General features: G+C 43.8%; 1 protein-coding gene across 4 annotated transcripts in view; it reads right to left on the bottom strand.

Annotated features, from left to right (window-relative positions):
- ANK3 (ankyrin 3) overlaps positions 1-18,752 on the bottom strand; it is a 972,780-nt gene that overhangs the window by 415,538 nt on the left and 538,490 nt on the right. For all 4 annotated transcript variants that reach the window (XM_033941649.1, XM_033941646.1, XM_033941647.1 and 1 more), the window contains exons 4-5: positions 10,185-10,283; positions 6,530-6,628 (exon numbers count right to left, since the gene is read on the bottom strand). In XM_033941649.1, the coding sequence (XP_033797540.1) occupies positions 6,530-6,628; positions 10,185-10,283 (198 nt within the window). The remainder of the gene's footprint in view (positions 1-6,529; positions 6,629-10,184; positions 10,284-18,752) is intronic.

The following is an 18,752-nucleotide window of genomic DNA, read 5'->3' as shown; positions in this document are numbered from 1 at the left end:
TGCCTCCCCTGAGCATACAGACCATAGGAGTTAGATATATATTAATTTAAATGCATCAGCTCGTGTTTAAATTAAAACACTGATTGTATTACCCTCATTGTGTTTAAACTTCTATAGTATTCTCAGGTCCAAGGTCCCAGTGATTGCAGTGCCACTGATTAGGGTCAGACATGCTTCATTTTACTTGTTTCTGAATTGAGATTTAGCATTCTTCTACACACAAATCCTACCTGTGGCCAAGGGTCAGAAAATACTGGGTGTTGCTTTAGGAGCACTAACTGATTATGTTTTCACCTGGGTTGTACAGTATTTGCTTTGCAAAAATGCTGCATTGGGTCCAACATCACTATTTCTAACCTGCTGTGGTCAGCAGTCTCTTGGTTCTATCACAGAAGGTCTTCATTGTGCAGCCTGTCATTTCTACCCATACTAATGCTATAAATCTTTACCAGCCTCTATTTTTTTTTTCTTAAATTCATTAAGAAGTCACAATTCTAAATAAATCCATCAGTTTTATTTCCCCTCTTCATTTTTTTGAAGGAAGTAAAAGATGAAGAACAACTTTTAGTTGTGCCAGGGTCCTTTCAGGATTTGTACTAGCCCAGTGTGCTCCTGCATTCAATACCATATCAAATCAGAGTAGAGAGGAGGTGTATTAGGGTTATCAGATGTCCAGATTTCCCCAGACATGTCCTGGACATGTCCAGGGATCTGGATGGCTTTTCAAAACCTAGCACTTTGTCCGGGTTTTGAAAAGTCTCCTCAATTCGTGTCAGGCAGGGAGAAAGTCAGCGCATGCAGGCAGCAAGAGGCGGGGCTAGGGCGGGACTAGGGGTGGGATTAGGGTGTCACAGGGTAGGGATGAACTTGGAGGGTCTAGGGGTCCGGATTTTCCGATTGGAAAAACCTGCAACCCTAGGGTGTTTAGTATCTTGATACAGCATTCCCCTTCCTGGAATGGCTACAATAGTACATAAGAACATAAGAAGTTGCCTGCACTTATATAAGTTAGAGACCCTAGGGCATGGGTAGGCAACCACAGGCCTCAAGGGACACAGTCCAGTCAGGGTTTCAAGATTTCTACAATGATTATGCATGAGATCTATTTGTATACAAGAGGCAGTAATGCAAATCAATCTCATGCATATTCATTATGGAAAGTTTGAAAATGCTCTGGGTTATGGCTCCCAGGGATTGTGGTTGCCCACCCCTATCCTAGAGAATGTGTGATGAATTTAAGAGAAGCATTGTGTGTCTGTGACTCATCTTTTAGGCTTTCTTAGTTTATATCTTGTGTGAAGCCTCCCTTCACTTTAGAGATTGTGTCCAGTGTAAAGTGAATGTGCAACACAGTGGTTGTTTTACCCAGACCTTTGCCTCATATTTAGTTAAGGACTGGAGCTGCTGCTTGGCTCTCAAACCTAAAGGACAAAGTGAGAAAAGCCCCACTTAGAAGCTGAACTACTGGAGGAGGTATATCTCTCCAAGATTATTCCTATTGGGAAGATCAGAATGTAAGGTTGCATACTGGGACAGACCAAAAGTCCATGAAGCCCAGTATCCTGTTTCCAACAGTGACCAATCCGGATCCCAAGTATCTAGAAAGATCCCAAGAGTAAAACAGATTTTATGCTGTTTATCCTAGAAAGAAGCAGTGGATTTTCCCATGTCCATCTTAATAAAGCTTAAAAGTTGCACTTGGACTTGAACCGTAACCTCACGCTCTCTGCTATGTAGTTGGCTGCTTTCACCACTAGGCTATCCCTTCACAGTATGGAAGATGACCCCAGAAAAGAGAGACTGGGTTGTATTCACAAGGGAAAAGCCCTTGTACATGGGGAATCACAGATTCAGATAAAGGAAGTGTTGAGCATTACAATGCTTATTTAGTACTGTACAACTTCAAGACAGAATGACTACCTCAAAGCATTAATGTATTTCAGTAAAGACAGATAGAACACCACATAGATGTCTTTGATGGATTGTTTGAATGGATCTCTAGGCCAGGGTCTTCAAGGGAAATCAGTTTCTCCAGAGCAAACCTGCTTCTTTGGATAACAGTGTATTGTTCTGAGAGGACTGGGAAGAAATAAATGTTGTATGGACCACACTGCAATTGGGAAATCCCCCCCTTATATGTACTTTGCAGTTTATCATGAGAAACTTCATAGCATACAAAACAAGATGCAAATAAATGACCTAAAAGGGGTAAAAAGATGGGAATTCATCCTATTCCAGTTTGATAACCTTATATTGAAAGCATATAAGGTCCACAGGCAAACCAAACAAGAAGTTCCACCTTTCACATGTACATGTCGACTGTCAATGCCTACACATGGATGCAACCCCTTTCCCTTCAGTTGGGATGATCAAGAATTCCCACTGTCATCTCAGTTGTCCTCTCTCAATGAAATTGAATGAGTCCAAAACAAGACTTCTTTGGCTCGGTCCAAAACTAGATCACCTACCCACCTCCATCCCACTACCCTCTGGCTCCTCTCTGCAGCTTGAGTTTTCGAGCAAGGTCTTGGGCATCATCATTGATTCCACATTGTCCTTCAATGACCACCTCCAATCCTTGGTAAAAAAATGCTTTTTCAGCCTTCACATGCTGAGGAAAGTTAGATCCTGCTTCCATCAAAAACATTTTACCCTCCTTGTCCAATCCATCATCCTCTCCAGATTGGACTATTGCAACTCTATCTACTTAAGCCTAACTAAGAAAAACCTCCACAGACTCCAACGGATTCAGAATGCCGCGGCCAAGCTTATCTTCGCTAAAAGTAAATTTGACCATGTCTCTCCGCTCCTGGCCAAGCTCCACTGGCTTCCGATAATCGCCAGGGTCCACTATAAATGCGCCTGTTTAACTTTCAAAATCCTATATGGTATCCTCCCTCCCTTTATCCCTCTTTCTTGGAATTCCTCTAACCCTAATACCACCAGATCTTCCCACAAATTAAAACTATCCTTCCCCTCGCTAAAAGGCATATCCCACACAGGAAAGCTAGGGACCTCCCTCTACTTCAAAATCACTGAGCTCTGGAACAACCTTATCTCCCCTCTTCGGAACTTGAGCTCTCTCCAAGTTTTCCGCAAACATCTGAAAACCTGGCTTTTCTCAAAAAATGTAAGTCTCCCTCCAACTTAGGAATCAAGGAAACTCTTATATCTTGGCATCCCAAGTCCTCTAAATTTTCTTCACACTTCTACCTCTAACCCTCTGTTGTAGTTCCTTCCTATTTCTCCTACTGTAAACCGCGTCGAGCTCTACGAACGTGGAGATGATGCGGTATACAAACCTAAGGATTAGATTAGATTAGAGAAGAGTTGTCTTCATTATCCACCATTAGGAGTGCAACCCGGAGCACACAAAACTAAACAAATTCAATTTTCAAATTTGTTTATTCAATTACAACACAGATATAAGTTAGAGACTTCATATCTGCAAACCAGCCCTACTGTGAGAAAATGTTTCAGCTGGGAATAGAACCGATTAATGTATACATGATTTTTGCCTTGAATTATATTATTTTAGTCATCTAACAAATATCTTTATGCTTAATAACATCTCTCTTTTATTTACTTAATTTTTTTCAGTCTATTTCACCCTCCTCCAGCTCAAGAGTGGAAGTAGCAGTTGTATGGATAAACCACATAAAAAGCCGTTCGGTAGTTAATCTGTATTGTAGCAACTCTCTTCTTGCCTAAGATATAACTGTTCTCACTCACTCCTACTAAAGTTTCCCCTTAAATCAAAATATCTGTGGTTTAATTATGACTTGTTTTCATAGTCTACAGAGATTTGGTATTTGCATGCAGCTTCCTTGCAAGAATTAAGAATGAAATGCTTCATTCATCCTTTAAAACTGCAAACTTGCTAACCAGGTTGATTTGAAATATGAACTCATTTGCTCCAAACTCAAAGTGTTCGCCTCCATCTCCTCATTATCTATTCTGGCCATGTAACAATGCAGTCAGTAGGACATTGGAGGGCAGATCTTGCGATGGAGGGTGAAATGCTTTGCTAGGCTAAGGATTACATGACATTTCAAACAACTGAAACAGAATTGACTTTTTGCAACACGAATTTTCAGAATTATGAACTTTCATATCAGGGTAAAGCTTTTTTAAAATAGAAAGAATTTCCTAACAAAGTTCAGGCTGCAAACACATCAGTCCTTAATAATCTGTAACTAACTGACAAAATTGTATACTTTCACATATTTGAACTTCTGCTTCTGAATAAATCTAAGATTGTCAACAGAATGGATAGCAATTAGAAAAAATAAATGAACCAGCCTGCCATAGTGGCTCATCAGAGCTGGAGATGCAGTGAAGATGGAGAGGGTAGGGGTGGGGGATGCAGGAGCAAAGGCAGAGGAGATGATGGTGGAGGGTAAATCCAGTTGTTTTTCAATAGCAATGTCTATTAGCTAAAACTAGGGTATGCATGTATAAGGGAATCATAGTCTGTGACTTCCTACCAAAGAACCATCATTGCAAAGTCTAAACTAGAGGAAGATTTGTGAGAACAAAGTGAGAACAAAGAAAAGAAAACCAATGTTAAGCATAAAAATATTGCTGGAGTTCCAAGGTAAAATAATTAAAGACAAAAATCCACATTTATGTATATTACTAGTCAATGGGCATATACTGTTAACATCTTGATATTAAAACTCTGTCCACAAACAATGGAACAACCAAGCATTCACTGTAATAATTCTTTAGTTATCTTCCAGATCCATTATTTTTATCACAATTTTCTATTCTCCAGAGAACCAAACCAAACTTCATCTCCCTTTTGTACCATTACCAACAAAACTAGTAGTGAAGCCTCAAAAGTTCTGTTGGAGAGAGGATGCAATAAATCCTGTCATTTTTGTCAGCTAGCAATATAAACTGTATGAGTTTGTTTTCCTATTTCGTGACTTGGACCCATAGGCAGCGGAATACTTTTTTGTATGGGGGACCCAAAAGCTCTGCCCCTGACCCCGCCCCATAATAATCATAGTACTAACTGTATTAACATTTTTTCCATTCATTTTTCATATATATACACAATATAATCTTATTAACAACACATAATGGTTAATAACCAAAATTTAACTACACAAATCACAAAGTATGCTTCTCAACATTCATTCCTACCAGAACACCTGCTCTTGATCACAAATACAGAACACAGTTAACCCCTTTGCATATACAGGACTACAAACTAGAAGTACTAATACCCACAAACAAAACTCTAATATACATGCTGTACAACACCAGAGAAATAGAAAGAAATCAATTTCTTCCTAAACAGTGCAAAATAGACAGATTCTTTAAACTTTAACGCCGTCGCTAAACTGTTTACTGATAGTTTAGCCTGTATGGATTTTAGCGTTGGATTATCAAAATGGATTATCTCTGTTAATAGCAAGCTTTCTAGCAGTCTCCGACAATGACTTGCAAATGGGCTCTTCAACACTGAAATGAGCCATCCGGTGGATTCTTAAAAAATGCAGAGCCATTTTCTAAAAGTGGCGTTGGCTTTTGGTGGGAAAGATAAGCGACTGGTCCAGGGGTGCCGGTCAGTGTCACAGACTGCTAGAAAGTGTTGTGATGCAGCGGGAGAGATGCCCATTCTCTTTCGCTGCATTTCAACACCCCTATCCAGAGGTGGCAAACACCCTCCCCTGCTCTGAAATCCTGGCTGCATGCCACACCTCCACCCCCTCTGCAATGGGAGAGATGCCCATACTCTCCCACTGCCCTAAAATCCTGGACATGTGCCACCCCCCCCTTCGCAGCAGGAGAGATACCCAAACTCTCCTGCTGCCCTGAAATCCCAGCCGCTTGCCATACCTCCAGCACCCCTTCAGCGGGAGAGATGCCCATCTTCCCCACTAGCAAGTGACCTCCCTGCCAAAGAACATCTCCAACGCCCCCCTCCCCCATCTCTGATGCCCCTTACCTCAAAATAGATGCAACGAGGAAGGGCCTGAGGCTCTGATAGGTCCGGATGTCCCATAGGAGGGGACTTAGGTGTCCAGGCCAATCAGAGCCTTAGGCCTTAGGCTCTGATTGGCCCAGGTTGTATAAGGCCCCTCCCATGGTGCCTAAGTCTTTGATGTCTGCCAGCACCTAACTTAAGATAGGCGCCTCTAGGCATGATTCTATAAACAGCGCCTAACTTTGAATGTCACACTTTAGGTGCCATTTTCCTAGATGCCTACCAATTTAGGTGCCATTTATAGAGTCAGGCCCTTTTGTCTTCTTTTATATAACTATATCAATAATATTGGTAGTGTATTATAATGCTTTGTGAATCAATAAAGAGCATTCTAGATATATTTGCAGTTCTTTGCCAAGTTAGTTCTGCTCCTTCCAGAAAGGGTGTAATAATAATAATAATAATAATAACTTTTATTTTGTATACTGCCATACCCAGAGAGTTCTAGGCGGTTCAATGACTAATGAGTTCCAGTCAAAAAGGAAAACACATAGAATGAATCTCAGATGATGTCAGCCACTTTTACTTTACCTGAGATTGTGAATTAACATTGGCTCCATTCTTAACCAGCACCTTCACCACTTCGGCTTGTCCAGCTAGAGAAGCGATATGTAATGCTGTATTTCCTTTCTGAAACAACAAACAGATTATTTTTTAATTAAGCAATAATGCACCTAGGAGGATGCACATACAGAGAGACTGATGCATGAAAACTACGCTTGCAGTTTTGGGTAGGGTGGGAGGAGGGAAGATGGGACTATATTGTCATTGTAACTTTGTTGTTGGTTGTGCATCACCTCAACTTTTTTTTTTTTTTTAAATCAGTAAGCATGTACAGTAGATCCCTGGTCAAGGAGTCACACGGGTTTGTGGCAGAAGGAGCAAAGCAAGGTGCAGCTAAGAGGCCAGACAGAGAGGTTGTCCAGGTCGTTCAACCCATAGGGAGAGAGAACTGATGGCAGAGCTTCCATATCCTGGAGTGGTGATAGTACTGCTAAAATTGTCACAAAGCTTATGAGAAGCCAGCATCTGGTAAGCATACCCAGAACTGGGATAGGAAGGGCAGTGAGAAGACTGCATTGGAAGAAGTCTGCATTCGGATTTCCCTCTTATCATTTGTAGCTCCAGCTTATCCTCGGTAGCCTGCCTGGATCATTGCCAAGGGACACCAGAGACCGAGACAGATTACGGGCATGGCATACTTGGAGACCTGAGGAAGGTCTGCAGGAATGGATATGGGAAACTAAGAAGAATTGGGTACCTTTGATCAGTTTTGGGACTTTGGGTTGAGGAAAAGTCCAGGGAGGAAGAGGATGCACCAGTAATAGGTGATTGGTGTGACTGTGAGGAGACCCCAAACTCATATCCAGGAGGGACAGGGTGCTGGGGACTGTCTGACAGGGAAATACTCCAGTCCTGGGAGATTGGGAAATTAGTGAGGTAGCCCTAAATCCAAATCTAGGAAGGGCAGGATGTCCGGACCTGCCCTACTCAAGCACCATGCATAGTGCTGAAATTGATATATCGAGCCCAAAGTAAACTTCATTCAAAATTATTTCCCACCCATAAGCAATATCTTCAGTTAAAAAGAAGGGTTTGGGGGGCTACTATTTTCTTAAAATTTCTCTCTAAGGCCCAGATTCTATAAATGGTGCCTGAAGTTAGGCACCTAGATTGGCACACCTAGCCAAACTAGGCGCCCAGTTTAATTAGTTTAGTTATTCTTAATCGGTGCCGATAATTGAAAAGCACCATTAAACATAATTTTAAAACAATTAAAAAAAATTAATCAACTGGTGGGCGCCTATCACGTCAAGGTAGGCATCTACTCCTAAGAGCCTACCATAAAGTAGGCGTGGTTAGGGATAGATTCTGGGAGGATTTGGGGCATGGTTTGACTTAGGTGCACTAATTTAGGCCAAGAAAACCCTGGCATAAATGGGAGTGCACCTAAGGTTTCAACGTCTATTGGTGCTTAAGACTGTTTAAGCGCATTTCAATAAACAGCGCCTAGCGGATGATTGACAATCGCACTCAGCAGTGCCATTTATAGAAACAGAGCCTAAATGCTTAATTACTCTTTTCAGTTGCTAGCTATATTTTCTTTGAACCAGATTTGTTAGAATGACTGGTATTAGATAGGGAAATAACGTGACCATACTTGGAAGATATGTTAGATTGCCTTAGGTATAGTCTAGGTCAGGGGTGCCCAACACGTCGATCGCGATCGACCGGTCGATCGGGAAGGCAACGCCAGTCGATCTCGTGTTGCCGTTCCAATCGGCCGGCCGATCAGCCTTCCTCTCCCCAAGGTTCCCCACCGGAATCTCCCCAAGGTTCCCCACGCACACTCATTCTTGCTGCGCCCTTCCTGCCCGACTGCGTCTTCCGACTGGGGGATGAAGTCACTTCCTTCGGGAGAAGGCGGGAGGGAGGTCTAGGGAAGTCACGACCCTTGAGAGCTGAGCGCCGGCTGCCCCTGGTGGAATTGACAAGCCAGACTGGAGAAAGGCGGTCGGGAGCAGGAGGTGCTCTGCCCAAAAATGCCGGAGCTGCTGCTGCTGCTCTGACGTCTTGAGCCTGAAAATGTGAAGTTGAGTGTCCTGCTAAAAAGAGACTGGAACGGCTCTCATGGAAGACTGGCTTTTTTTCTTTTCTTTTCCTTGGCCCTGGGGATCCAGAGATTTGGGCCTGCAGAAGCCTAACGCTGACCAGCATTCCTCTCCCCGACATCAATTCTTACATCGGAGAGGAATTTCTGGGCCAGCCAATCGCTGCCTGGCTGGCCCGGAACTTCCTCTCCGACATCAGAATTGAAGGGGAGCAGAATGCTGGTCAGTGCAAGGCTTCTGCATGCAGAGCTTGGGGGGCGGTGGCTTGGAGGCCTGTTCCCCGGTGGCGACGGCAAACCTAGTGGCTTGGGGGAGGGCAGGGAGAAAGAAACAAAGGGGGCAAGCAGGGAGACAGAAAGAAAGTGGGCATGGAGAGAGAGAGAGAAAGAAAGAACAGGAGGCAGGGAGAAAGAAAGAAAAAGTTGGGGGAGAGAATGAGGTATGGAAGAGAGAAAGCATATAGGAGGCTGAAAGAAGGAGTGGGCTGAAATCAGAAGATGTCAGAAGAAGTGCAGCCAGAGTGAAGTGAGAAGAAGTCAGAAGAAGAAAGTGCAACCAGAGACTCATGAAATCATCAAACAAAAGTAGGAAAAATGATTTTATTTTCAATTTAGTGATCAAAATGTGTCTGTTTTGAGAATTTATATCTGCTGTCTATATTTTGCACTATGGCTCCCTTTTACTAAACCACAATAGCGGTTTTTAGCACAGGGAGCCTATGAGCGTCGAGAGCAGCGTGGGGCATTCAGCGCAACTCCCTGCGCTAAAAACTGCTATGTGGTTTAGTAAAAAGGGAGGGGCTATATTTGTCTATTTTTGTATGGTTGTTATTGAGATGACATTGCATAGAGTCATCTGCCTTGACCTCTTTGAACAAAACCCGGAATATGAATGATAATTAACATTTTCTCTGCCTTTCAGTGTGCTTTGTGGGGGTTTTAAAAATTTTTTATTGTTGGTAGATCATTTTGACTTGGTCATTTTAAAAGTAGCTCGCAAGCCCAAAAAGTGTGGGCACCCCTGGTCTAGGTAGTATGCCAATGGTCGTGTTCCCTTTTTAGAGTATTTTCCTGTTGGTTCTCCTTCTCCTTCCAAGATGTGGACTAGATTGTTACTTATTCATTTAAATTTCAATATAAATATACTTCCCATCCATCATATAAAAGTTTAGAGGTTTCTGTTTCCCACTACCGCTCTGCCACTCCCAAACTAAATTAATTCTCTTACCCCTGATCAACCAAAGACAGGCACGTGAGATCTCTTAGGGAGAGGAGATGATAGCGGATGTTGCAGATGGGCTGACTGGATGGGCTATTTGGCCTTTATCTACTGTCATGTTTCTATTTTTTTTTCAGAATCTGGAGTCAGCATTCCATACATGCCAAAAGTTAAGATCCAATCAATATCCAGGCATGTAGTAATAAAATAATCTCAAATTTAACACATCACGCTCGCTGTAGTGGCTTATCATCTAAGTTAATAAAAGCAAAGGGTAACTTTAATCCACCGAGTCCATTTCTAATGCTATCATATCATTCTGTGTCTAACAGTAGACTTTATGAAGGGTTACAGACCTTTGTTGATGCGTCCACATCAGCACCTCGCTGTATCAGCTCTGAAACAACTTCAACATGGCCTTCTTTGGAAGCAAGATGGAGAGCATTCAACCCATTCTGATAAAAAGCAATAGAAGAGATTTTTTTAAAGGTCATCTAAAGTGGTACATGAAATAATGGGTGACTTCATGCATAGTCTGAACTATACTTATCATAATTCACTACCATTTATTCCTTTCAAAATAACACTTTTATCTATACATTAAAAAAAAAAACGGTAAATAAAGTCAATATACATAAAATTTAAAAAATGTTATAGGAAGCCATAAATTCAATCATCACTTTATGCTATTTTAATTCATATGTCATTTATATATTAGATTTAGCTTTCAACTTTTTCAGTAATAGTTCAAGGTGGGTTACATTCAGGTGAACTAGGTATACTGCTGTCCTCAGGGGGCTTGCTATCTAGGTTTGTATGCAAGGTAATGGAGGGTTAAGCAACTTGCAGAAAAGCAAAAGTAGCGGCTGCAGGATCTGAACTAGGCTTCCCTAGCTGTCAGCCTGCTCAAACCACTAACCTACTCCTCCTCTCTACTATTGTTTTCTAAGAAGAAAAAGAACGTTTGCCTTAGCTGTAATTCCCATTTACGCAGAGTCTAGCAAAGTGCAGCTGCTCCACCAGCAGTCTGGCAGTATAGAAAAAACCTTACAAAAGAACAGGCTACGGCCCCCTCTCAAAGAAACAACCCACTGCATTAATGCAAGCTCCTCCCCTGATTTGTTAGCTAAATCTAAATAAATAAATAGCTTATAGACAGCAGAAGATTCCAGGCAGGAACTTATTTTTGGGAGGGAAGAAGGGAGCAAAGGTGTGTGTGTGTGTGGGGGGGGGGGGGGGCAGAGGGCAGGAGTGTCTTGATGCAATCTGAAATATTTTGGATCTGATACGTAAAGGATCTATGCTCCTAACTTTGAGCGTTATATTCCTAAATTTGCCTCTTTGAAAATTTACTGAGAACCTAAATTTATACTCAAAATTTCACTACAATCCTATATTTAGGAGCATAAAAAGTGGGTAGTAACAGAGCTGAATTTAGGTCAAGGAAAAAAAAACTTAGGAGCTTAACACTAGGGTTACCATATTTTACTTTAGTAAAATCCGAACCCCTAGACATGTCCGGGGAAATCCGGATGTCTGATAACCCTACTTAACACTGATCATAAATTAGTGTAATTGCTGGTGCCCAACTCTTGACATTTGTGCTTGGGAATACTCACGCAGGGGTCTCAAAGTCCCTCCTTGAGGGCCGCAATCCAGTCGGGTTTTCAGGATTTCCCCAATGAATATGCATGAGATCTATGTGCATGCACTGCTCTCAATGCAGATTCATTGGGGAAATCCTGAAAACCCGACTGGATTGCGGCCCTCAAGGAGGGACTTTGAGATCCCTTCTATAGCAATATGAGCACCGTTTGGGAAAGCCTCTGCCCCGCCCCTGGCCATGCCCAACTTTGAGTTGCATGCTATTGGATATTAGCACTCAATGTTAGAGAAAAGCACACAGAAAGATGCATGCAGATTCTAATTACTGCCAATTAACTGCAATAATTATCATCCTTTTTTCCCCAAAGCTCTCCCAAACAGAACCCTTCTCCCACAGCTCTCCCAATATAGGGTTACCAGATGTCTGGGAAAACCCGGACATGTTCTCTTTTTAGAGGACTGTCCAGGCTCCTGGAAAGTCAACCCGGTAGTTTGTCCAGGTTTTGGAAAGCCCTGATGAGCTCCAGCCACATCTGGAGGACCTCTGAGCAGGATCTCGTTGGGAAAGAAGATGAGGCTTTGTGGAGCTGGGATGGGGTGGAATGGGGCAGAACTTGAGGCAGGACTGGGCAGGGCTAGAGGCGGGATAAGGCAGGGACACAGCAGAACAGGATGGGGCCATGTGTCCAGGTGTGTGAGGCTCCAAATATGGTAACTGTATCCCAATACATTCTCCCTCTCAAAGAGCCCCCTGAAGAGCCTTCTTTTGTTCAAAAGATTCCCACCCTCCTGTAAGCCCCCACTTGGCTTTTCTTTAGAAATCTATTGTGTCTAGTGGTTCCAGGGAAGAAGAGATGAATTCTAGTGGTAGATCACCATAGGTTCTTGGTGCCATTTTGAACCTGGTGCAGCAGAGTATGAGAGACTGGAGAACACTGTTGCCCTGGAATCTATAGCAGAGATTTTTACTGGTAGACCTAGAGGAACTGCAGGAGTATGGGGGGGGGGGCTTTTGGGGGAACAAGACAGTTAAGCTTTTACTACTACTACTACTACTACTATTAATTATTTCTATAGCGCTACCAGATGCACACAGCGCTGTACAGAGTCACAAAGAGTAAGAAAGCAGTCCCTGCTCGAAAGAGCTTACAATCTAAACAGGCAAGACAGACAAACAGGATGTCATGGATACAGTTAAGCGGAATGGTTAATCAGCTGGCTGGGTTGGAGGGCAGAGGAGTAGCTACCACTCCCTGCTGTATAGCAGAATAATTGCAGTATCAGCGAGGGAGTGCCCCTAACATGCACAAAAACAGTGGCTCCCAATCCTATCCTGGAGGACCACCAGCCAGTCAGGTTTTCAGGATAGACCTAATGAATATGCATGGGCATGCACGCCTGCCGTCTCCATGCTATGCAAATCTCTCTTATGCATATTCAAATGAATATGCATGGGACAGATCTGCATGCCTGCCACCTCCATGATATGCAAATCTCTCTTATGCATATTCATTAAAGCTATCCCCAAAACCTAACTGGCTGGTGGACAGGACAGGGTTGGGAACCACTGCACTAAAAGACAATCAGCATCTTCCGCAGATTCAGCATTGTCAAAGATATAAATCTACAAGAATGCAATCTCGAGGTTTAATCTGAAATATTTCTGCCCATTTTTGATATATGTTGCTCTTTTTTCCGTCCCTTTAAACTATATTGTAAATCTCTGGAACAGTCAGATCAGGCTTAATCATTAGGCAGACTGGGTAGTCGCTTAGAGCGGAAGTGTGTGACTGTGTGCACTTCTTCCCCACCCCTCCACCTTCCTATTAACTACCAGCGTGTTTTCAGGTTCATGCTTATAGGTGGGGGTTGGTGTGTGTGTGTGTTGGGTGGCAGAGGGGGGTGGGAAATGAGGAAAAAATTCATTTTGGGGGACACTGGAAGGTGGAAGATGAGATGATTCTTTTCTATGCCACCAAAACTTTTAAGAGGGTCATATGGTTAGTGGCCAGATACTCCTGAAGAGGAAAGATAACAGCAGCTTCAAACTGTCCCCATCTTTCTCTGAATAATGCAATGTGCAAGCTCAAATTTAAACTACGTTATTCATTTGGCATAATATGGCGCTTTTTTTGCATACATTTACATGCTTTGCATCTTGTTCTTACTTTACCTGTGCTGTTATAAAAAAAACTCATGCGTTAAGAGTAAATAATACCCAATTTCCTTCATAGAATAGGCTCAAATAAGTGACTTCTTAATGCCTAAAAATATGAATCCTTTATATAATTACTTAGGGGTAAGTTCAAGAAAGGTCACATACGACCATATTAAGAGCATAACTTTACATGCAAGCACCTATGTCAGCCCACAGGCTGGTGTAAGTGCTCATGCCCAACTTTAGCTGTCAGGTGTGTAACTGCATGCATTCTATAACAACGGGTGCCACAAGCCTGGGCACGCCTCTGACTTTCCCATGCTCCTTTCCCATCCACACCCCCTATTGTAGTTGCATGCTATGGATTTTGTGCACACATCTTAAAGAATATCAACTAAGAACATAAGAATTGACATACTGGGACAGACCGAAGGCCCATCAAGTCCAGTATCCTGTTTCCAACATCTGACCAACCCAGGCCCCCAAATACCTAGCTAGATCCCAAATAGTAAAACAGATTTTATGCTGCTTATCCTAGGAATAAGCAGTAGATTTCCCCAAACCATCATAAATAATGGCCTATGGACTTCTCTTTTAGGAAATTATTCAACCCTTTTTTAAACCTCGCTAAGATAACTGTTTTCATATGTGTAACTGCTAATTGATGCCAATTAGTGTCAATTATTACTACTTAGTGCCAAGTATTGCTAGTTAACATCAATCAGCTTAACTGACCTTGTGTTCTAGCTTATATACACACCTTTGGGCTAGATTCACTAACCTTCCATTCCGTGTGTGATCCATTTCCATTTGCATGCAGGCTGACAAATTCACTAAAGGCCTGCATGCAAATGGGGACAATCGTTAACATGCCCTGTACTCACAGCCCTCATGCGTACACTCTGACAGTAGTGACAGGAAAAGCAGCCTCCTGTCACTGCTCAGCCCTGATCTTTCCTGCCTGCCCTCCTCTGCCCCGATCTCTCTTACCTGCTCGCCGGACTCTCCTGCTCTCTGCCGCCATTTCTTGTAATGCAAGCCTGTGGTTTTAAAGCAGGCCTGCACTGCGGGGAACGGCGGCAGAGAGCAAAGGAGTCTGGCAAGCAGGTAAGAGAGATCGGGGCAGAACAGGGCAAGCAGGAGAGCCTATACTAGCCCCACCCACCAGCCTGACACACCGGCCCTGCCTGACATCTCTCCCCACCGCCTCACCTATGAAGGGCCCACTGGCCCCACCGCCTCACCCACGACCGGCCCACCCCAGGTCAGCCCAGGCGGTCGGGCCTGGCCCAACCACCCTGTGTACCTCTTGAACGGTTGGGAGCAGGAGGGGTGCCTGGTCCCTCCTGCTGCTTGGGACAAGGCTTCCTCCATCTTCGGGAGCAGGAGGGGTGCCAAGACCCTCCTGCTCTTAGGCCAATCTTCGGGAGCAGGAGGAAAATCCTCCCACTCCTTCGGCCACCGCCCAATAGTGGCCTTAGGCCCCGCCCCAGCACATCATCTGATGCATGGGGAGGACCCTAAGACACTGATTGACTGAGGCACCTCAGACTCCTCCCAGGCTCCTCACAGGGAGGACCCCGAGGCGCCTCAGTCAATCTGTGCCTTAGGCCCCTCCTCGTGCATCAAGTGATGCGCCAGGTGGGGCCTAAGGCCACTATTGGGTGGTGGCCGAAGGAGCGGGAGGATTTTCCTCCTGCTCCCGAAGATTGGCCTAGGAGCAGGAGGGTCCGGGCACCCCTCCTGCTTCCGAAGATGGAGGGAGCCTTGTCTTAAGGAGCAGGAGGGACCAGGCATCCCTCCTGCTCCCAACTATTTTAAAGGTATAGGGAGGAGGTGGGTGCAGGCAGGCTAGCCGGCCTGACCAGGGTGGGCCGGTCGGGGTTGGGAGGCCTAGGAGCAGGAGGGACTGAGTACCCCTCCTTCTCCCAACTTTTTGGTGCTGGGGATGGGTGAGCCGTGCCAGGAGGGGGGCGAGGGCTGTGCCGTGCCGGTCATGGGGAGGGAGGGAGAGGGCCGTGCCGATCAGGGATGGGGGGTGGCCGTGCTGCAGCATCGGCAATGTGCCTTTTTTTGTTTTTTTTGTTAAGTGCTTATGGCAGGAGGGAGTTGGCATCCCTCCTGCTTGGGGGTGTGTGTGCGCATTTTCTTCGGGGAGGGGCGCGTTTGTGTGTGTGTGTGTACATTTTTTGACAGCCCTGCTTGTCTTTTATTAATTATTTTTTTATGGGGCAGATATTTTGCATGTGTAACACATGCAAAATATCTGTGCCATGGAAAAAAATGAATAAAAAAGACAGGCAGGCCTGTCAAAAAAAAACCTGCAGACTTGACGGTAACTCAGTTATCGATAGGTCTGCAGCAGTCGGGTTTGCTAATAGTAAAACCCGATTCAAAATAGCCAAGCAATTGTTAGTGAATCAATCGCTTTGCTATTTTTCATGGGGTTTTGCTAATTTGCATGGGAGGGTCGGGTTCAGATCACTATAGGTGTTAGTGAATGTGGTTGGAGGGAAATTGGTCTCAAAGGGCTCCCAAACCGATTGGTACACGATCGGTTTGCTTAGTGAATCTAGCCCTTTGTGCACTAACCCCCAAATTCTCTATGGCGCCTTATGTTTTGTGTGCAAATCGGTTCACATAGCCGATTTGTGTGCACAACTTAATTGTTTAACATGCCTAATTGGTACTGATAATTGCCAAATAACATCTCATAATTGGCACTAATGAAAAGTTACGTGCACAACTTGGTCGGCATATTCTACAAAGTGCTATATTCATTCGTGCCAATTCTAGTGCATGAAAAGGGGGTGTGGCCAGGGGAGGAGCTTAGACATTCCTAAAATTTATGCGTACTGTTATAGAATATGGGATCTGTGCATAAAATGAGAAATGGCTACGGGAGGGTCATGGGCATATCAGGGGCATTCATGTCTCTTATTCAATACACTCAAACCTCGGTTTGCGAATAGTGTGGTTTGCGAGTGTTTTGCAAGACGAGCAACGCACTCCAGCAAACTTTAACTCGCAAGACAATCACCGTCCCAATAAATGAGCGTGTATGCGTGCGTCACATGTAAGCATGCACGTCGATGACGCGCTCATCGACGTTGTGCATGTTTATACATAATGCGCGTGTACGTGATCGTTTATCGGGATGGTGCTCGTCTCAAATACTGTATAGTAGCCCACTCTTCAAACGCCCGTATCGGCTATTTGGGCTCGGAGTTCTCCAAAGTGGTGTGGAAAGGGAGGCTGGCGGATGGCAGAGGCATCGCCCTGAAGTGCATCCATCGGAAGGGCAGTAACATGCGGCGCTGCCTGCAGCTGTACTGGGACCCCGAGGATTGCCAGCGCCTGGCCACCTACAAACTGCTGAAGGAGCTGCGGCACCTGAGCATCATCCAGGCAGTTACCCACCCATGAGCCACCTCTCGCCACTTCCTCCCAGTTCTTTATAGCAAACTTTTTGTGCTGTGGAACAAATCTATGGGGAAATTTGCTTTAATATACGAGTTCTTTGGATTACAAGCATGCTTCTGGAACGAATTATGTTCGTCAACTAAGGTACCACTGTATTTTCCTTTTGACACTTCTCACGTTAGCACAATTGCTTGGATTCACCCTGTTCATATATGCTGACAACAGTCAAATACTTTATGCAACTGATCTATGCACATCACAGGAAATTACCACACAAAATAATAACTTGGCACACATCATGGCTAACCAAACAGAAACTAAAGTTAAACCCTGACAAATCTAAATATATTCTCTTCTCCAATCAAGGCCAAGCCAATCTACTGCCATCAATTCTTCTACAGAACACACCTGTTACATCATCTACCATTGTTCACATTTTAGGTGTTATTCTTGACCAGCAGTTTGCCTTCAGTGCACAATTATCTTGCGTAATTAAATGCTCTTTCTTTAAACTACAACTAATCTGATCAATTCACTCTCTGCTTTCCCTTTAAGCATTAAATATTCTAATATATTCACTAATCATTCAATGACTTGACTACTGTTAACACTCTTTATGCTGAATTAAGGCAAAAGGACATCCGTTGACTACAATTACTGCAGAACACAGCTATCGGATTAATTAAAAATGGCAAAAAAAAATTTGACCATATTATCCCTTTACTGAAAGAAGCACATTGGTTACCTCTCAGTCATTGGATCACCTACAAGATAGTATTACTGACATAAAAGACACTAACCCCCTCCTTTATTAACGGGTAGCATGGGTTTTAGCACTGGCAGCGACGGTAACTGCTCTGATGCTCATAGAATTCCTATGAGTGCCGGAGCAGTTACTGCCGCTGCCGGCGCTAAAACCCGTGCTACGCGTTTGTAAAGGAGGGGTTAAATTCTGGTCAACCAGCATATCTTGTGTGATTACTCCTACCTTACACACCCTCTCTATCACTCCGATCAAGTAACCAAAGTCAGCTCGTCATTCCCTCTTACCGAGAACTGGTACATGGACACATTTCTCTTTCCAGGGATCCCGCCTTTGGAATGTACTACCTATCAGCCTTAGGAATCAACATTCCCTTGGAAAATTTTAAAACAGAACTAAAATTCTTTTTATTCAGAGATGCATACCCATAAACTACTTACCTACCTGAACGTGAAACAAAGACGGTCCTCCAGGACACAATAAGTCACCTCTCCTCAAGTTTTGCCCTCCCCTCCTATCCTATCTAAAATTGTAGCTCACCCCCATTCCTCACTTTCACTATACCCCTTTCCTATTAGAATGTAAGCTGCCAAGAAGGTATCGACCATTGTGCAGGGTAGTAAGCCCATATTAAACTTGAAACTTACGGAATAAGGGGAGAACCGCGTATAATTTAGGCCTGAGGATTTACGCCACGTTTCATTTGGTGTAAATGGCTGCACCTAAAGTTAGGCATCGTTCCCAGTTCTATGCGCTGCTCTATCAATGGTGCCTAACTTTCTGGACTGTTTATAGAATAGCGTTAAGTGCTATTTTTTCGGGTGCTGATTTTTTTTTAGGCGCCATTATAGAATCTTGTCCTAAGTGTAAAGTTTGGTGTGCAGGTTTATAGAATTTCCTCTGTAATGCAAATAATATATTTTGACTAAAAAGGAGCTGTTGCTTTTAGATTTAAAAAAAAAAAAAAGTTCATCG

The sequence above is a fragment of the Geotrypetes seraphini genome, chromosome 4 (assembly GCF_902459505.1).
Source record: "Geotrypetes seraphini chromosome 4, aGeoSer1.1, whole genome shotgun sequence".
NCBI classification, from domain to species: Eukaryota; Metazoa; Chordata; class Amphibia; order Gymnophiona; family Dermophiidae; genus Geotrypetes; species Geotrypetes seraphini.
This window is presented reverse-complemented; position numbering and strand designations above follow the sequence as displayed.